This window comes from Thamnophis elegans, chromosome 2 (assembly GCF_009769535.1).
Source record: "Thamnophis elegans isolate rThaEle1 chromosome 2, rThaEle1.pri, whole genome shotgun sequence".
Lineage (NCBI taxonomy): Eukaryota > Metazoa > Chordata > Lepidosauria > Squamata > Colubridae > Thamnophis > Thamnophis elegans.
This window is the reverse complement of record NC_045542.1, coordinates 91,145,747-91,162,418: the sequence shown is the minus strand read 5'-3', so window position 1 is coordinate 91,162,418 and position 16,672 is coordinate 91,145,747. Positions and strand designations below refer to the sequence as shown.

Here is a 16,672-nt window from a genome sequence, read left to right as displayed (position 1 = left end):
TGAATATTCCAGATGACACGGTTAAATTAATTTTTCTTCATTTAATCATTAGAGCGCAATTTATACCATTTGCCTATAAACTGCCTCAGTAATGTACTTCAAAACCCTCTCCTCAAATGGACCATTAAAACGAGGTTTCACTGTGTTGTTGCTAATCTAATCCAGGCATGAGGTCTCAGGTATTTATTTTCTCACTAACTAGGATAGCAAAAGAGGTGATAGAATAAGGAAGTCCGGTGAAGGCAGAAAAATTAGACAGGATTAAGCAATTGAAGTCAGCCCACAAGAAATTTTAATGCAGGTAGTCCTCAACTTACAACAGTTTGCTTAATGATTGTTCGAAGTTACAACGGCACTGAAAAGAGTGATTTATCATTTTTCACACTTACGACCACTGCAGCATCCCCAGTCACACGATCAAATTTCAGATGCTTGCAATTGACTCATATTTATGCCAGTTGCAGTGTCCCGGGGTCATGTGATCACCTTTTGCAACCCTCTGACAAGCAAAGCCAACAGGGAAGCCAGGTTCACTTAACAACCATGTTACTAATTTAACAACTGCAGTGATTCACTTAACAACTGTGGCAAGAAATGTCGTAAAATGAGGCAAAACTCTCACTCAACAAATTTCGCACTGAACAACATAAATTTTGGGCTCCATTGTGGTTGTTAGTTGGCAGGGGCAAGCACTGGGCAGTTTATTTTTATGCTTGTCACCCCGTTTCATTTCACACTGCAAACTTTCAATTCAGGCATATTTGGAATGTTAACAGTATATCTGGGATAATGTCACAAGAACAGCTGCTCTGGGGGATTGGGGTTATAAAATAGCCATTTACTAGGAGGCTAATTGGTGTTAATGCTCCTTCTCATTCCCTTTTGTTACTACAATGCTATTACCGCCACCATCCAACACACCTCCTCTTTTTTTCCTGAACAGATGGACACACTTGTAAATGTATCTGCAGCCGTGTGCTGTTATTTTCTATGAATTCCTAGGAGGATAATTCCCAAGTCTTTCTTGGGCACAAAGATAACTCTTAAGGTTGGCTTGTACCATGTTAATGTTCAAGCTTCACATACATGGCACCACACAGCAAATCCCAATAATAATAATCTACACCATCATAGTTGTTCAACTTTGAACTTGGTTAAGAGAATCGTTAAAACTCAAGCGTAACACCATTCTAAAGCGTATCCAGAGTGAAACCAAATCTGCTTCACTATCTGGACACATAAACAAGACAGCTGATCATTTGCAGCTCCCTGGCTTTTCTTCCTAGGAGACAAGATTGCTCCATTTATGGAAATAAGATGGCATTCCTCTGAAAATTTAATATTTTCAGCATCTATAATCTGATTTAACAATGTATTTGTAGTTGAGTTCATTATGTATTATACACTCGTTCTGGAGTGACTTCAAATAGAAGAGATGGTATGATTTTCTGAAACCCTGAATAAAAATCCTAATTCACCATTTCCTAAACTGTCATCCTCTGAATATGTTGAACCTAGCTCCCTAAAGTCCTTGCCAGTGTGGTCAAAGGCCGGTTGCTATGATTGCCATAAAATGTGTGCCTTTCTCCTCTCTGATTGATGGTGAGATTTTATAAATCCTGTTACAGACAATGAAAGATGAAAGCCTCCAAAAGCAAGATAGGCTTATAGAGACAGTGTTAGGGGAGTAAAAACAAGGAACTCTGGAGAGGAAAATAACATTATTAACTCATGATTAGGTTCCCACTTCTACAGATATATTCTGACTGTTACTATCAGTGAGTTTTTCTGGAGAATTCGCTGATAGGGGAAACAAAGACTGTTGATTTAGACTGGAGTCTTCTTGAAAGACACAGCGATGTTAGTTTGGACAAAGAATCTTGATTCAGCTATTAAGTATGGAGATAACAATGCCATGTGTTGGCAAATGTTTTTCTGTCTCAGGACCTGGATGATGTGCCATCATTAGCTGAAGCTGAAATTCATAAATCAAAGCAATGGTCTCAAAATATGGATGTTTGTAGAAAAACAACTGTCTTAGCACTAGATTTTTCTAGTACAACTTTGGCACTCAAAGGTACAAACTTACAAGGAAGTTTACAACAAAATGGATGAAGGAGGGCAAATTCAATATTTTGGAATGGTCAAGGCAAACTCCAGATCTAACACCCAGGGACACGTTGTGTAGGATTATGGAAAGAGCAATATACCATGGATGAATAGGCCAGAATTCTTACACAACAACGTTAAAGACATGCTGCCAATTGCAAAAAGAGTAAAATAGTTACTGAATCTAAGATAGCAATTATTTGTAGGTTGGGTTATTTTGTTTCTGAAGTATAGTAAATGAAATCTGTCATTTATGTCAAATGTCAACACTATTTCTGCACTTGGTCTTTTTATATGTTTATACCGATATTAATATAGTCTACCTGTTTACTCAGATTCACAGGAGACCCTGGCAAAAATAGGATAAAAACCAGGAAATCTAAAAGAGGACAAATATGTACACAGAACATAATATCTGGTTTTTTTTTAAACATGACAAAAAATTTCCACCTCACTTTTTTACGTGTACTTTTTTATAGCATTACAGCCTATTTTGTATACATTAGTCAAGTGAAGCAGAGTACGGAAATAAATGGGTTCCCCCCCCCCCCCCCCAGTAAAGAGGGTGACTTATATCAAGATCAGTAAAATCTGAGTCTCCATACAAGAGCCTCTTTCCTTCTTGTTCTCCCTTTCCTAGCGGAAGCCTGTGACCATTTAAGTTTGAGAATCCGGCAGGCAACTCAATTGCCTCATCAGGAATGACTGAATTGGCTGGAGCTGCTTTTTTGAATAGCAAAATTAATAGTGCCCCAGCAACTCCCTCTCCTAGTGCTTACAGCGGCTCTCTAAATGCAGCCTTCTTAAGATCAACTCATCTGTACCGATATTCACAATGTATACAGGTACTGCTGAATATGACCACTCATCAGACTTTGAAGCTAAAGCATCCTTTTCGGCTCTCTCTGTGAAAACTGTGAGCATATGCCTGAGCTGGGAAAGTTGCCTCCATTTCAGTTTTAAAGCCATGTGGCAAAGGAAGCCATTTCCTAAAACGTCTCCTACCTAGGCTGTTCAGCCTCCTCCATCTGTTCTTACCAGAAAATCAGAAAGAAATCATGAGTAATCATGTAGCAGAACAGGTTAAATATCTGTTTTTAAATACCTGTCAGGGGCATGACCAGGGTAGGTGTGGCCAGCTTGATGTCACTCATCAAGGTTCATTTTTCAACCGCGATGGCCTCCTGCAGCCCTTTGTCAGTGAAAACAAAGCATGTGGTCTCCCTGAGCTCCGTTTTCGCTGGCAGAGGCACTACAGGCTGGTCCTTCCCTGTTTTGAGGAGCCGAGGTGGCACAGTGGTTAGGGTGCAGTACTGCAGGCCACTTCAGCTGACTGTTATCTGCAGTTCAGTGGTTCAAATCTCACCGGCTCAAGGTTGACTCAGCCTTCCATCCTTCCGAGGTAGGTGAAATGAGGACCCAGACTGTGGGGGCAATATGCTGACTCTGTAAATCACTTAGAGAGGGCTGAAAGCCCTATGAAGCGGTATATAAGTCTAACTGCTATTGTTATTGCTATTGCTAAGCCTCGTAGTTAGATCTGGGCCAGATCTAACTATCCTGTGGGCCGGATCCTGCCTCTGGGCCTTCAGTTTGACACCCCTGAACTAGGTCAACTAGTTGAATTGACTTGAAGACACCTGCTCACACAAAAGCGCCTATGATAAAAATAAGGGACATTACAGAGCAAACACAAAGTAGGTAAGAGTTACATCACAATTTAAGGAAAACTATTAAGTTGGTGCATCCAAATGTTTTGGACCAACCCTGGACAGAAGAACAAAAAAAGGAAGGATCACAGTGGGATCAAATAACTGGTAATCAGTTCAGATGATCACCTGAATACGAGCCAGCAATATGCAGCAGTAGCCAAAAAAAATAATATAATACTGGGTTGTATAAACAGAGGCATAGAGTCAACATCATGTGAAGTATTAGTGCCACTGAATAAAATCCTGGTAAGACCATACCTGGAATACTGCAACCAATTTTGGTCACCATATAGAAAAAAGATGTTCAGACTTTGGAAAAAGTTCAGAGAAGAGTGACTAAGATGATCAATGACCTGGAAACTAAACCATATGAAGAATGGCTGCAGGTTTTGGGTCTGTCTAGTCTAAAGAAAAGAATTAGAGGTGACATGATAGCAGTAGTCCAGTATTTGGGGGGCTGCTACAAAGAAGAGGGGGTAAAATTATTCTCCAAAGCACCAGAGGGCAGGACAAGAAACAATTGTTGGAAACTAATCAAAGAGAGAAGCAATCTGGAATGAAGGAAAAACTTCCCAACAGTGAGGACAATTAACCAGTAGAACAGCTTGCTTCAGAAATCATAGGTGCTCCATCACTGGAGGTTTTTAAAGAGACTAGATAGTCTCTTGTCTGAAATGGTATAGGTTCTCCTGCTTGAGCAAGGGGCTGGACTAGAAGACCTCCAAGGTCCATTCCAGTTCCTATTCTATTCTGTTGTGTTCTATTCGATTATTGGGCTCATAAAAGGACTGGGAGCATCATAGAAAAGGGGAAGTAGTTAAAGCAGAACAAGCCCATACAACGAGGAAGGAAGAAGCTGCTGGGAAAAAAAAAAACAGGAAGCAGAAGAGTGTTAAAGAACAGACCTAAATATATCTTCCGAAAAGCCTTCTTGCCTACCCATTTCACTTTTCTTTAGAAAAGAAGTATGTTAGGATAGTTTCTTTACACACATATAAGGAGGGGGGACATCAGAGTGCTAAGGTTGCATATACTGAATAAACCTTTCCCCACATATTACTCCCTTTACCAACACAAAAGAATTGGTAACAATTGGTAAACAATGTCTCTTTACCACACGGGGGCAGCAGAATGCATTAAATAATTGGGGGGGGGGGAAGGACCAGGAACATTAATTAGCACCCAGCTTTGATATGCCCCCATGGGATAGGGATGGCGTTCTCACTTTTATCAGACTTCTTTTCTTTGCTGTCTTTTTTCTTTGTTGATTTGATGCTGTCTGAAGACTTGGCTTTCTTTTTCTTCTTTTTTAACTTTAACTCTTCCGCACTCTGCATTTTTCGCTTCTTGCCCTTTGAAGGGCCAGTATCCCCATCTGTCAGTTTCCGTTTCTTGGATGGCTTCTCTTTCTTTACATTTTTCGAGGTCCTGGACTTTGCCTGGGCACCTTCTGGGTTTCCTTGTTCCGTGTCCTTTTCTTTGTTCCCAACGGGAGCTTTGAACAATGGGGCAAGTGATTCTGGCAACTGTACGGCAGAGGTCTCTTGGGCTTGGCCATTGCTCTGAGCCTTTGCTGCAGCTTTCTTGGAGCTGGTGCTCTTCAGGCCCTGTTTCTTTGCCTCCTTTCCCTTAGCAGCTGCTGCTTCCTTTCCAGAAGAAGGCAATGAAGTGATCTCTGTAGAAAGAAATGTTTACAATTTAGCAACTATTAAGAACCAGATCATTATAAAAAAAACCTGCTAATTTGTGGGTAAATCATTCCAACTCAGCATCAAAACCTACGATGTAATATGAATAAATGTTACTTAAAGAACTGGCATAAGCTATAAAAGCTTTTTTGCTTCCCTGTGCTTTGCTGCTTTCTAGATGCTGACTGAGCATGCTTCAACCCACAAGTTTATTCGGTCATGGCTATATTCCCGTTTGTGCTTGCCCCAGGAAATTCTCAGATACAAGATTCTATCTTCTCGTCGTACAATTATTTTAAATGCCATTTTATCACTCCACGCTCTTCAGATATGTTTGTCTTACAATTACTAGGCAATCTGGCTAACGGCTGGGAAGTATGGGCTCTGATATTAGCTTTTTTTCCCAAGAGGGAATCAAGTCAAGGTTATCTTAAACAGAAGATTTCTGTAGTGTAATTATGCACATGTTCAAAGTATATCACATGTAAAAGTATATGTTGTGCTTCATGTTTCAAATTGTTAGCCTTTTGATGATTAGCTTTTAAGCTTTCACAAGACTCTTTACTGCTGATAAGTCGAACAGTCCCAGAACCAGGACAGAATTCAACTCAGCATTAACATGTTTCCCCAGTTCTGCCAGAAAACCAAAAAGGGACCCAGTTCAACAACACTTTTAGACAGCCCCTTGATCTTTGTCTCTTCACATAAAATAGATACTTGGATTGTGAGAGGGTTTTTTTTTTTGGTCAAGCTTTCACAGCCACCTCTATTTACAAGCTAGGGAATAATTTAAGAAGCCAGCAGAAAAGGAAAGAGAAACCTGATATATAAATATGATAACTATTCTATCTGCCACCACTCCTGGGACTAATCTGTAAAATCTTATTCTCTTCAGGCCTTCTTTGAGTACACAATAGAAAAAGAATTTGGTGTGTTTCTAAGGTTACTATCTACTGCTATCCAATACACAGCACCCAAAGACTTTCAGTGATGTTGTCAGCAGGCCTTTATTTTAATCATTTGTCTGGAGAATAGGCTTTTTCCTTTTCTCCAGACATGAATGAATGATATGGTCAGCAGAACCAAAATCCTCATTTTAGATATTAGGGTTGTGATGAACCATTTAAAGCTTTTTGTTCAGGCTGGTGTGTTTGTGTGTACATAAATACACATAAATACACACACACAACCATTCTCTCTCTCTTTCTCTCTCTCTGTATATAATTTATATACACTACATACACACACACATAGAACACATCTATTGACTCTAAATAGGGATGACCAAATGAATTTGGACTACATCCTACACCATCATTTAGGATACCCATCATGGAATTAGATCAGGGATTGATAGTTTGTGCCCCATGGAGGAATGCAGGTCCCCTGGATTAGTTTTTCCAGAACTTCCTGTCCATAAATGGCTGCACCAATACTGGGTGGCAAATTGGTGATTTTGAGCACTAGGCATTAAAGAAAAAGATCAGAGGCTCAAAATAGATGCATTAGATTTTTAGCAGGTTAACAGTAATTTGAGTAGTAAAACACTACTCTAAACACCCCTCAATGGCCCCAAATTTAACTCCACCGCATCACACACCTAACTCACCCTCATCACCCCATGGTCAAGCCCCCAAGTTGTTTATTGACTGGGTGGAGGTTGCCCACATTAGACATTTTAGTGCAGATATGGGACATCTTTTGGATCTCAATCTTATGCAACTTGGAACCTTGCCAATTTATTTGGACTATAAGGAATATAGTTCTAACACAATTGCCTCACACAACACCATCGAAGCGCAATATTGTATTAAATAAATTCAGCAATAAAGAACAGTATTGGGCAACCGAAGAAGTTTTTTTAGGACAATATTTTTCATCCTTGGCAGCTTTAAGATGTGTAGACTTCAATTCCCAGAATTCCTCAGCCAGCAAGGTTCTAAGCTCTATTCAAGGAAAACAATCTAAAGCCCTTGTTAAGGCCACTTGGGAATTCCAGAAGTTGCAGATGACACACATTTGGAAGAAAAGCTGGGGGAAAGGCTTGGCCTAATTAATTTTTTAAACAGACATTTCCTAATTTACAGAACTGTTTTACAGTTATACCTAGCTAGATGTATTTCTATTCTGATCTGTCCAATTAAAAGAAAAATACATTTTATTAGGGCAACTTTCTCCTGCACAACAAAAGAGCTTTTACCTCAGATTTTTGGCTTAAAATTTAGTCTTTAACAATATGAAAAAAAAAGTTGCATTACATTAAGAATTAAACATTCTCCAGTCTGCCACTAAACAGTCTGGTCTAGTGATGAAGGCACCAGGCTAGAAAGCAGATCATGAGGGTTCCACCACAAAACCGCGTTCGACTAAAGGGCGCTCGACGAAACCGCGTAGCTGACGTCATCACAGCGCGACAACAGCGCGGAGAAAAAAGCACGTTGTAAACGCTAAACCTAAAATTAACCCCTAAACCTAAACCTAACCCCCCTAAACCTAATCCTAACCCTTAACCTAACCCTAAACCTAACCCTTAACCTAACGCTAAACCTAATCCTAACTCTTAACCTAACCCTAACCCTAACCTTTAACCTAACCCTAACCCTTAACCTAACCCTAAACCTAACCCTTACCTTAACTTGAATCGGCTTGCTTTCAAAGCGCTATTTAAAGCGCCCTTCTTTCTCCGCGCTCGCTGTTGTCACCCTGTTGATAACGTCAGCGACGCGGTTTAATCGGGCGCGCTTTTGTCGTGCCACGGATCATGAGACCTGCCTCCCCATCCATGAAAGCCAGCTAGGTGACTTTGGCCAAACCACTCTCTTTCAGCCCAACTCACCTCACAGGGTGGTGGTTGTTGTGGGGAAAATAGGAAGAGGAAAGTGTTCAATAGTTGTGCCACTATGAGTTATTTGTGAAAATAATAAAGGTGGGATACCAATAAATAAAAATAATACATCAATAATAATAATAATAATAATAATAATAATAATAATAATAATAATAATAAATAAATAAATGCCATTAAGGCCAAAATCAAAAAATCCTCTGATGATGCCAAATGCAGACTTTGCAAAGAAGCTGATGAAACTGTTGATCACATACTCAGCTGCTGTAAAAAAATCGCGCAGACTGATTATAAATTGCGGCACAATTCAGTAGCACAAATGATCCATTGGAATTTGTGCAAAAATTATAATATTAAAACAGCAACAAACTGGTGGGAACATCAGCCTGAAAAAGTCACCGAAAATCAGATGGTCAAGATCTTGTGGGATTTCCGTATACAAACCGACAAAATACTGGTGCATAATACACCAGACATCACACTGGTTGAGAAAAATAAGGTCACAATCATAGACATCGCAATACCAGGTGATAGCAGGGTCGCCGAGAAGGAACATGAAAAAATCGCAAGATACCAGGACTTAAAAATCGAAATTCAACGACTATGGCACAAACCAGCAGTGGTAATTCCAGTGGTAATTGGCACACTGGGTGCTATTCCAAAAGCACTGGAATTACATTTAAAACAGTTAAAAATTGACAAAATCACCATCAGTCAAATGCAAAAAGCCGCACTGCTTGGATCTGCACGCATATTAAGAAAATACGTTACGACGTCCTAGGCCCCTGGGTGGGGCCCGACTAGTAACCAATGCCAAATCCGGTGAAACAACTGGCCGCTGTGATACAATTGTATAATAATAATAATAATAATAATAATAATAATAATAATAATAATAATAATAATAATAATAATAATAATAAGCCAAGCTGGCCAATTAGAGAAAATTTATCTTCATTTAGAAAGAATAATTAAGCCCACAATAAGACCACACATTTTCAACTGTAACCCAACCATTAAATGTCTCTGCATAGGACAAATCGCAGAGAATCCTTCAAAACGTAGTGAGATTTCGTGAAAAACAAATGTAGCAAGATCCTTTCTGGATCCAGAAAATATTCACCCAGTTGAAATAAGTGTATAAACTTGGCTTTGGAAAAAAGGGGAGATTTAAGAGTCCAGTTGCCTCTGGAAAATGAATGTGTTCGAGGGTGGGGACTATAAAGATAAGTTCCTGAATTCCTAAAAAGGGAAATGGGACAACTTGCCACAGTCAACTTGCTGCGGCCAACTCGCTGTAGGACAATTTAACAATTCTATTTAATTATTTAATTTTTTCCCCATTTTTGCCGTTCACATTTCATTCTGTCCCTCCTTTTGCATCCTTTCCTTTAATAATTCCATCCTAGAATAATTCCATTCTATTTCTTTAATATTAGTCCTGCAGCGAGTTGGTTGTGGCGAATTGTCAGACTCCCTAAAAAGTGCTTTCCTTTTAGACTTCTGTACCAACAGTTCCTTCAAAGCCCACCTTTTTTTGGTGTGAGAGTTTCCCCATCGTCGCTATCACTTGAAGAGCTGTCAGTTGATGATGCTCTGTCAGCAGGAGCTGGCATCCCAGATGACTTTGCTTGAGCACTGACAGAACCCTGTTTGGAGACCAGAGGGCTTGCTGTTAAGAGAGACTAGGAGTGAAGAGAAGAGAGAGAAATAATTTATGAACATGTGATTAATAGCAAGGGCAGTTACCAGAGTGATATATCCCAATCCAGTGATGGCTCACCTTTTCCACATTGCGTGCCAAAAGAGAGGGGAGTGCAGGGGGGTCGTGCCCACACTCATAATGCTATGCATCCGACCCCCCTGCCCGGGCTTCTGGTGTGCGATGGACCCATTTTTCACCTTCCCCAGGCTCCAGAGGCTTTCTAGGAGCCCAGGGAGGGCAAAAACAGCCTCCCCTGCGCCCCTGGAGGCTTCACGAGGGTTCCCTAAAGCATGAAAAACAGCCCGACGTGCAAACTGGAAGACCGTTCCCTAACTTCTGGTTTGGGCGTTGGGTTGTTTTTTGCACTCTGGAGGCGTCAGGGAAGTATCCGGAGGCCAAAAAACAGCTTTAAAAGAAGGCCAAAGTTAGCTGGCAGCGCGCACATGCTCGCTGGAGCTGACAAGGCAATGCCTCACGTGCCCTAACAAATGGCTCCGCATGCCATCTGTGGCACGCATGCCATATGTTAGGAATATAATCTAACAATTGGGTTGGCAATATATAAATCATGTAACAATGTTGCTGTTTTCCTCAATCGGCCATAAGAGGGAGCCAGAATGACTGTTAGTTCTCTGTTGTGTTAGATGTTGGGCTGATCTGATCTGAGTGTTTTGGAAGCTGGCTGTTAGAAAGTGCCATGAGCTTGCAGAGTACTGGACTGTTTGTATGATTATGGACTATGTTATTTGGATTATCCCTTAACTGAAAGACATTGACTGTCTTATCCATGTATGACTTGGACTGTTTGATGGACTCTGATACCTCTATTTCCACGAAAGTAAAAGCCTATTTAAACTGCAATGTGTCTGTATGCTGGTTTGTGTGTTCTCCAACACAACTCTCACAACGCTTCACTGAATGTACTTGTTCTTCCAACGGGGAGCTTACCTAACACCATAGGTTGCCTTCATGGTTCCAATCTCTTCAATTAGCAAAATTTATCAGTATCTGTTTAGTTCAATACTTTTCACTTTATAGCTGTGCTGACACATTAGAGAAATGGCATGAAACAACGATCTACCAGAGCTTTTATTATAGCCTTCCAAATCTGATGTCCATTATTCTGACTGGACATTTTGGAAAGAGCTCTACTTTTGATACTGTAGGAAAGATCTGGATGAGGAAGGCTGTTTTAGATATATTATTTATTAAACAAATTTATCTAGCTGCTCAACTCATACATAGCTGAGTCTTGGAGGCTTATATTTAAAAATGTAAAAAAATCGATCATATAATAAAACCATTTAAAAATCCTACCCCATCCCCCATTGTAGCAACAACACAATTAGGTTAGCTACTCGATCAGCTCCATTTCCATTCGTAGCCCTGGTTCCACTGATATCGCCACTTTTAGGGCCTTTTGGAAAAGCAGCAGGATGGGGGTTAATATTGTTCCCACAGGAAGGCATCACCTGTCAGACCTGCCCCAGTCTGATCTCTTAGGAAAGAAAGACCCTCAACTCCATTGGTTACTAAAAGATGTTGGTTGCAGTAAAGTCAGGCCAGAACTAAATTTCCTGTGCTCAAAAGATATAGAAAGTTTTCCCCCATTCCAGCCTTCCCCCATGACCAGTCTGTACTCTGCCAATAAGAGTCTGCCTAGGTCAGTGGGCCCAACCTTTGAGGTGTGGCAGTTTGGTTGGGAGGGAGGGGAACTGGCCTGCTGCCTCACATGACCTAGTTTTGAATAAGTGACGGCCCAGTAGTGGGGCCCAACTGGGGGTTGGGGACTCCTGGGATGCTGAGATGTTTAGGGTAATTCACATCCTTTGGATCACCTTGTGTGGTGGCATAAACTGATTCCAAGCTCTCTTGCTTTTTTAATCAAGCTGTCATTCCCCCACCCTCCCAATTTTTCATCACGTACACAAACAGGTTGATTTCCCATTTGTTCCTTCCCATGTTCCTCCTTCCTAGACTTTGATGGCAGGATGCCAGCAAGGCACCAAGCCAAAGACTTGAGAAGGCCCTTTTTTTGTGGTTTCATCAGATGACGAACCCTAATTGATGGAACCTGTAACATGCCCTGCCTTCCTGTCCTGGTGGGCAGGGTAATTGCAATAGAGAGGAGGAAGCCTAAATTTAGTCAGTTTTCATTCCCATGGGAATCAAGTTCCCCTGTATCATTTCTAAGTGTGCCTCCCCCAATAGGTTACTTGAATACATGTGTTTAAGGGGTGACATTCTGGCTACAAATTGAAGGGAGAGGGCTGTCAAACTTAAGTTCTTGGGGGGCAGGAAAGACACACAATGCAAGGCTCAAGCTGCACACATGTGGCTATGCAAATCTAAATTCCTTCAAAACGTTTGCTTTCTTCCTCTAACGAGCTTGTATAACATGTAGGCTAAGCCATGAAAAAATGTGTAGGCTGTCAGCACAGTTGTTGAAAAAAGGCAAACAGAGTGGGGACTGTTAAATGCTTCAATTTTCTAGAAAAGGAGGGGAAGTATTTATATGTTGTATGGATTTATAACCTGCAGGATAAATTTGCTTCTCTGTTCATTCCTTCTTAAATATGCATACAGGAGGTTGCTGGCGATTACTACAGTCCCATGGTTGCATGCAAGTCTAATGTTCCACAGATCTACAGTTGGTACCACACATTGCTCATAAAGACAACTTTTATAGCTAAGGCATGGCTTAAATTGCAACAGAAAGCTGCTGCTGCTGCTGCATGCATAGTACAGCTCCTCCTGTACCTATTTAATGCTCTGTATTTTTCATTTTCATTACATCAATCCACCCTGATTAGTACAAGTTCAGAAAGCATGAAAGCAATATGGTAACTATGGAGGTTCATCTGATTGTATAATCCTTTGTTCATATTATAGGTTCATGGATTGTGCAGACAAGGGACACTTGATGACTCCCAAGGGAAAGATGATTTTACCGTAAAAGACCACCCATCACTTTTTTTATTTACGTTTCTTTATCTTTCATCTTACCATTCTAAGACCTTTCTTAAACTCTATTCTATTGTCCTTAATTAGCTCTGTTTCAATTTCTATTTTTGTCAGCTTTACCAGGTAGACTCTATAGTAACAGAATAAAGTCTCAATGTGCTTCTCCCTCCATCCCCATGTGAACCAGGGAGAAGCCTGTCTAAGTTGCTTTCCCTAGTTATTTTCAGGCCACTTTTATCTGACTGTTGTCTTTGCAGCAGCTCTTCCTCCTGTCCTTCATGGCCGTTCCCCTGTCTTCTACAATTTCTGTTCTATTTTCTACTATTGTTATTATTATGCTATTCTGCTTTAGTTAAGTTCTGATTTCCTCCATTCTTATCCCCTTACCTGTAGATCCTAAATATCCTTCCCTTACATTATTTTCTTTCCTTTAGACTTTCTTTCTATGCCTCCTATTCTAGTTTGCCCGTTCTGTCTTAGTACTATTGATATCAGTCCCATCAACCAGCTCTCCATGGATGAGGTCTCTGCTGGTTGGGGCACTGCTTTTAGTGTTTCCTATTAGCACTGGGACAGAGTTTTCTAGGCCTTGTGATGCCTCAATTTGAGCCTACTCAGCCACTACTTGATATCTCTGTATCTCTCAGCTCTTTCCTTTCCTGCTAGGAATCCATCTCAACTCCCTTCTGGATGCTCTGACATTCTTCCTTGCAAGTTGCCCTTTCCTTGATCTTTGTTCACTCTGAGATGGTCCCTGCTCTTGGCTTTGCCATCACACTTGGCCCTCCATCCATATGTGACCAGCTGCTGCTTTCCCCAGCAGCCCCAGTAAGTGCAGTTCTTCAACTTAGTTAAGCCACTTGCCATGCCCCAGTCCTGATCTGATTGCCAGGCCTTTCAGGATTGCCTTTTTCCAGGAATAATACCTGGCTACTTGTTCATATCCGAGGCCCAACACTAGTACAAAATCCTGACTTTGTCCACTGGGCCAGGCTGTTCAGCTGAATCTCAAGCCCACTGGTTGTCCAGGTTTGGATTCACCAGCACAGCAGATCCTCCTGACAACTTGAATCATACTCTTTCCTATGCAGGACTACTTCCTCCATCTTCAGGTGCCTAGTTTGCTTGCTTTCTCCCTCCCCTCCCTCTCTGTAAGACAAGACAAAATATCCAATGATACTAAGTGAACTTGTACCCGAGATCATGAAAAAATACCTGAGAAGCTTCTTGTTCGTCATCACTGGACTCCTCAGATGAGCTCTCTGATTCTTTTTTTGCCTCTTCTTTCTGCTGGGTGGCTGCAAAAAAGCAAACAGTGACCTCAGAGTCCTCGAAAAACTAAAAGCTGCTGTGACGTGACATAATGCGGGAACATGGAAGATCAAGTCAAATTAAAGTTTATGTTTGTTGTCCAGTTACATAGTGTGACTCTTTAACATTTTTAACTTTGCTTATTATTCCCGTCACGAGACGGGAATTGCAGAGGTACCTTTAGCTTATGCAATGAAGGAGGTCCTTGCAGCAGTTCTATTCCTGTATCAATCACACTGTCATGTCTTTAATGAGAACAATTACAGCAACAAATGTCAACAATGGAGAACTGAAATGTTAGTCTGTACCAGACTTGTCGATACTGGTGATTTAAATATTCAGATACTTGAACTATCGTGGGACTCTATTTGTGGAATCGGTGGGCTTCTTTTGGGTGAGGAATCATGAGCTAAGACATCTGTGAATGAGCTGAGATGACAACTGCAGCTAAGACCCAAGGATCAATAGGGAAACCGGTTTCATGGAACCTCTCTGGATCAGGAGAGAATAGAAGATCGCCCACTTGTGTTCCAGATGACTGCTCTTCACAAGAAAACCAAAACAGTGATTTCCCCCAAGTTTGAGGATTGGGAGACAAAGAGACCCACCATGCTCTCAACTGCAGAGCCTTTTAAAGGGCACTGACCAAGGTTAAAATAAGACATGTCTGTTTAAATCTGGGATCCCTTTATGGGCTTTTTGCTAACACAACGACTGAAATGTTAATCATTTATGTATTTGTGTCTGGTTAAGGGATGGGTTATGGGAAGAAAAGATACTTGCATATCATATTATAGGGGATGATGAATTATTAAGTTTGTACTTGTGATGAAAGATCAAAAGCTGCCTCTTTATATTCTTTTCCCCCCCTTTTTCTTTCTTTTTTCTGTACACCTTTTATTTTTATTTTTTCTGAGTTTAGCTTGCAATTTCTTTTACTATTGTTTTTAAAACTTTCAATAACTTTTTTTTTAAAAAAAAATGATAAACTGTTATGCCCAACTGTTTGCACCAAAAATATCCCAAGACTGGGGGAGGCTGAAGTGGAGGAACACTTCAAAGAAAGAAAGATTAATTTCAGGAGCTCAGCCACTTTTTTTTTTTAAACTAAAAGCAAGTGCAGAGGTGTGATTTTCACATAAACATGTCTCAAGTGGGCAACATTTTTCATTACCCATTGTGTGGGTAATGCCATCTTATGTGCATAACAAGCTGTGCTTCCAAATATCTACACTTCACCAGGCTTCCAAATCTCCAAGTGTTTCTGAAGAGATCCTCCTGCCACCCACTCCTGGTGGAATCTGGCTTCTCTTACCAGGCTGTGTCGGAGGCTTGGCTGTTGTCGAAGCTTCTTCTTCTTCTTCACTGCTGTCTGAGGAGCTCTCAGATACGGTGATTCCAGAGGGCTTAGCAGTCAGAGCCTGTCCCTGGCTCGGTTTAACCTTTGAGGAGGGGATTTGTTCTTTCTTCCCTGTTGCTTTTGTGGCAGATCCCTGGGGTTTGTCGGAAGCACCACTGGATGTACTTAAGTTAGCCTGTACACTCTTTCCTGAAGAAACGGCTACTTTGCCAGCCACCAGTTTAAAAAAGGGGTGAATAGGAGGCTGTAGAAGGGGAAAAAAACATCGGTTATGCATTTTAAAATGTGTATTTTCTCAGAAACAACTGACATTTGCGTCTGAAATAAAACCAATACTGAATTGCCATCAATCATAGATTCTGCAAATCTGCTCAGGAGGCCCAAGGTTCTATTGCTGACTGTTTCACAGAAGTTCAATACATACACAAAATACCCTTGGAGATAAAACGGCTTTATCTTTAATGCATTTAGCCATTCCAAAACTTACATAAAGAATTTCTACATTATCTGCACTGCAGAAAAAAAAAAGTACTAGATTGACAACTCCACCAAAGTCAAGATGTTGATACCCTCCCTGGTTCCAATAAGAGAACCTGCAAGATTAGCCTGACCTGTGTGGCTTCGCTTATAGTATCTTATCTGCTCCGAGAACAACTTTCTTGAAGAGTGGCTTCTTGTATGGAAGAATGACCTCTCCTTTTACCTGCTTTGCTGACTTCTCAGCTTCTTTGCCATCTGAAGAATCAGAGCTGCTGCTCTCCGAGCTCTCAGAAGCTTTTGAAACAGGGACAGTTCCTGGTTTTGTTGAGGTTGTCCCCGCTTTTCCTGCTGGCTGAGGTTTGCTTGATGTGAGCCCTGCATTCTTGGCTGTCATGCTTTTCACAGGACTGGTAGCAGGTTGACCTGTTACCTGAGCTGGTTTCTATGGAAATAAAATGTTGCAGAATTAGACTGTGGCGAAGACAGAGTAATTCCTTT

The 16,672-nt window shown here is 40.9% G+C and overlaps 1 protein-coding gene across 4 annotated transcripts in view; it reads right to left on the bottom strand.

Moving 5' to 3' along the window:
- TCOF1 (treacle ribosome biogenesis factor 1) overlaps nucleotides 1-16,672 on the bottom strand; it is a 47,649-nt gene that overhangs the window by 4,893 nt on the left and 26,084 nt on the right. For 2 of the 4 annotated variants that reach the window (XM_032209490.1, XM_032209491.1), the window contains exons 12-16: nucleotides 16,398-16,616; nucleotides 15,650-15,938; nucleotides 14,239-14,321; nucleotides 9,886-10,039; nucleotides 5,047-5,496 (exon numbers count right to left, since the gene is read on the bottom strand). In XM_032209490.1, coding sequence (XP_032065381.1) covers nucleotides 5,047-5,496; nucleotides 9,886-10,039; nucleotides 14,239-14,321; nucleotides 15,650-15,938; nucleotides 16,398-16,616 — 1,195 coding nt within the window. Of the gene's footprint in view, nucleotides 1-5,046; nucleotides 5,499-9,885; nucleotides 10,040-14,238; nucleotides 14,322-15,649; nucleotides 15,939-16,397; nucleotides 16,617-16,672 lie in introns of those variants that run through there. The other 2 variants (XM_032209492.1, XM_032209493.1) reach the window with 2 other exon arrangements.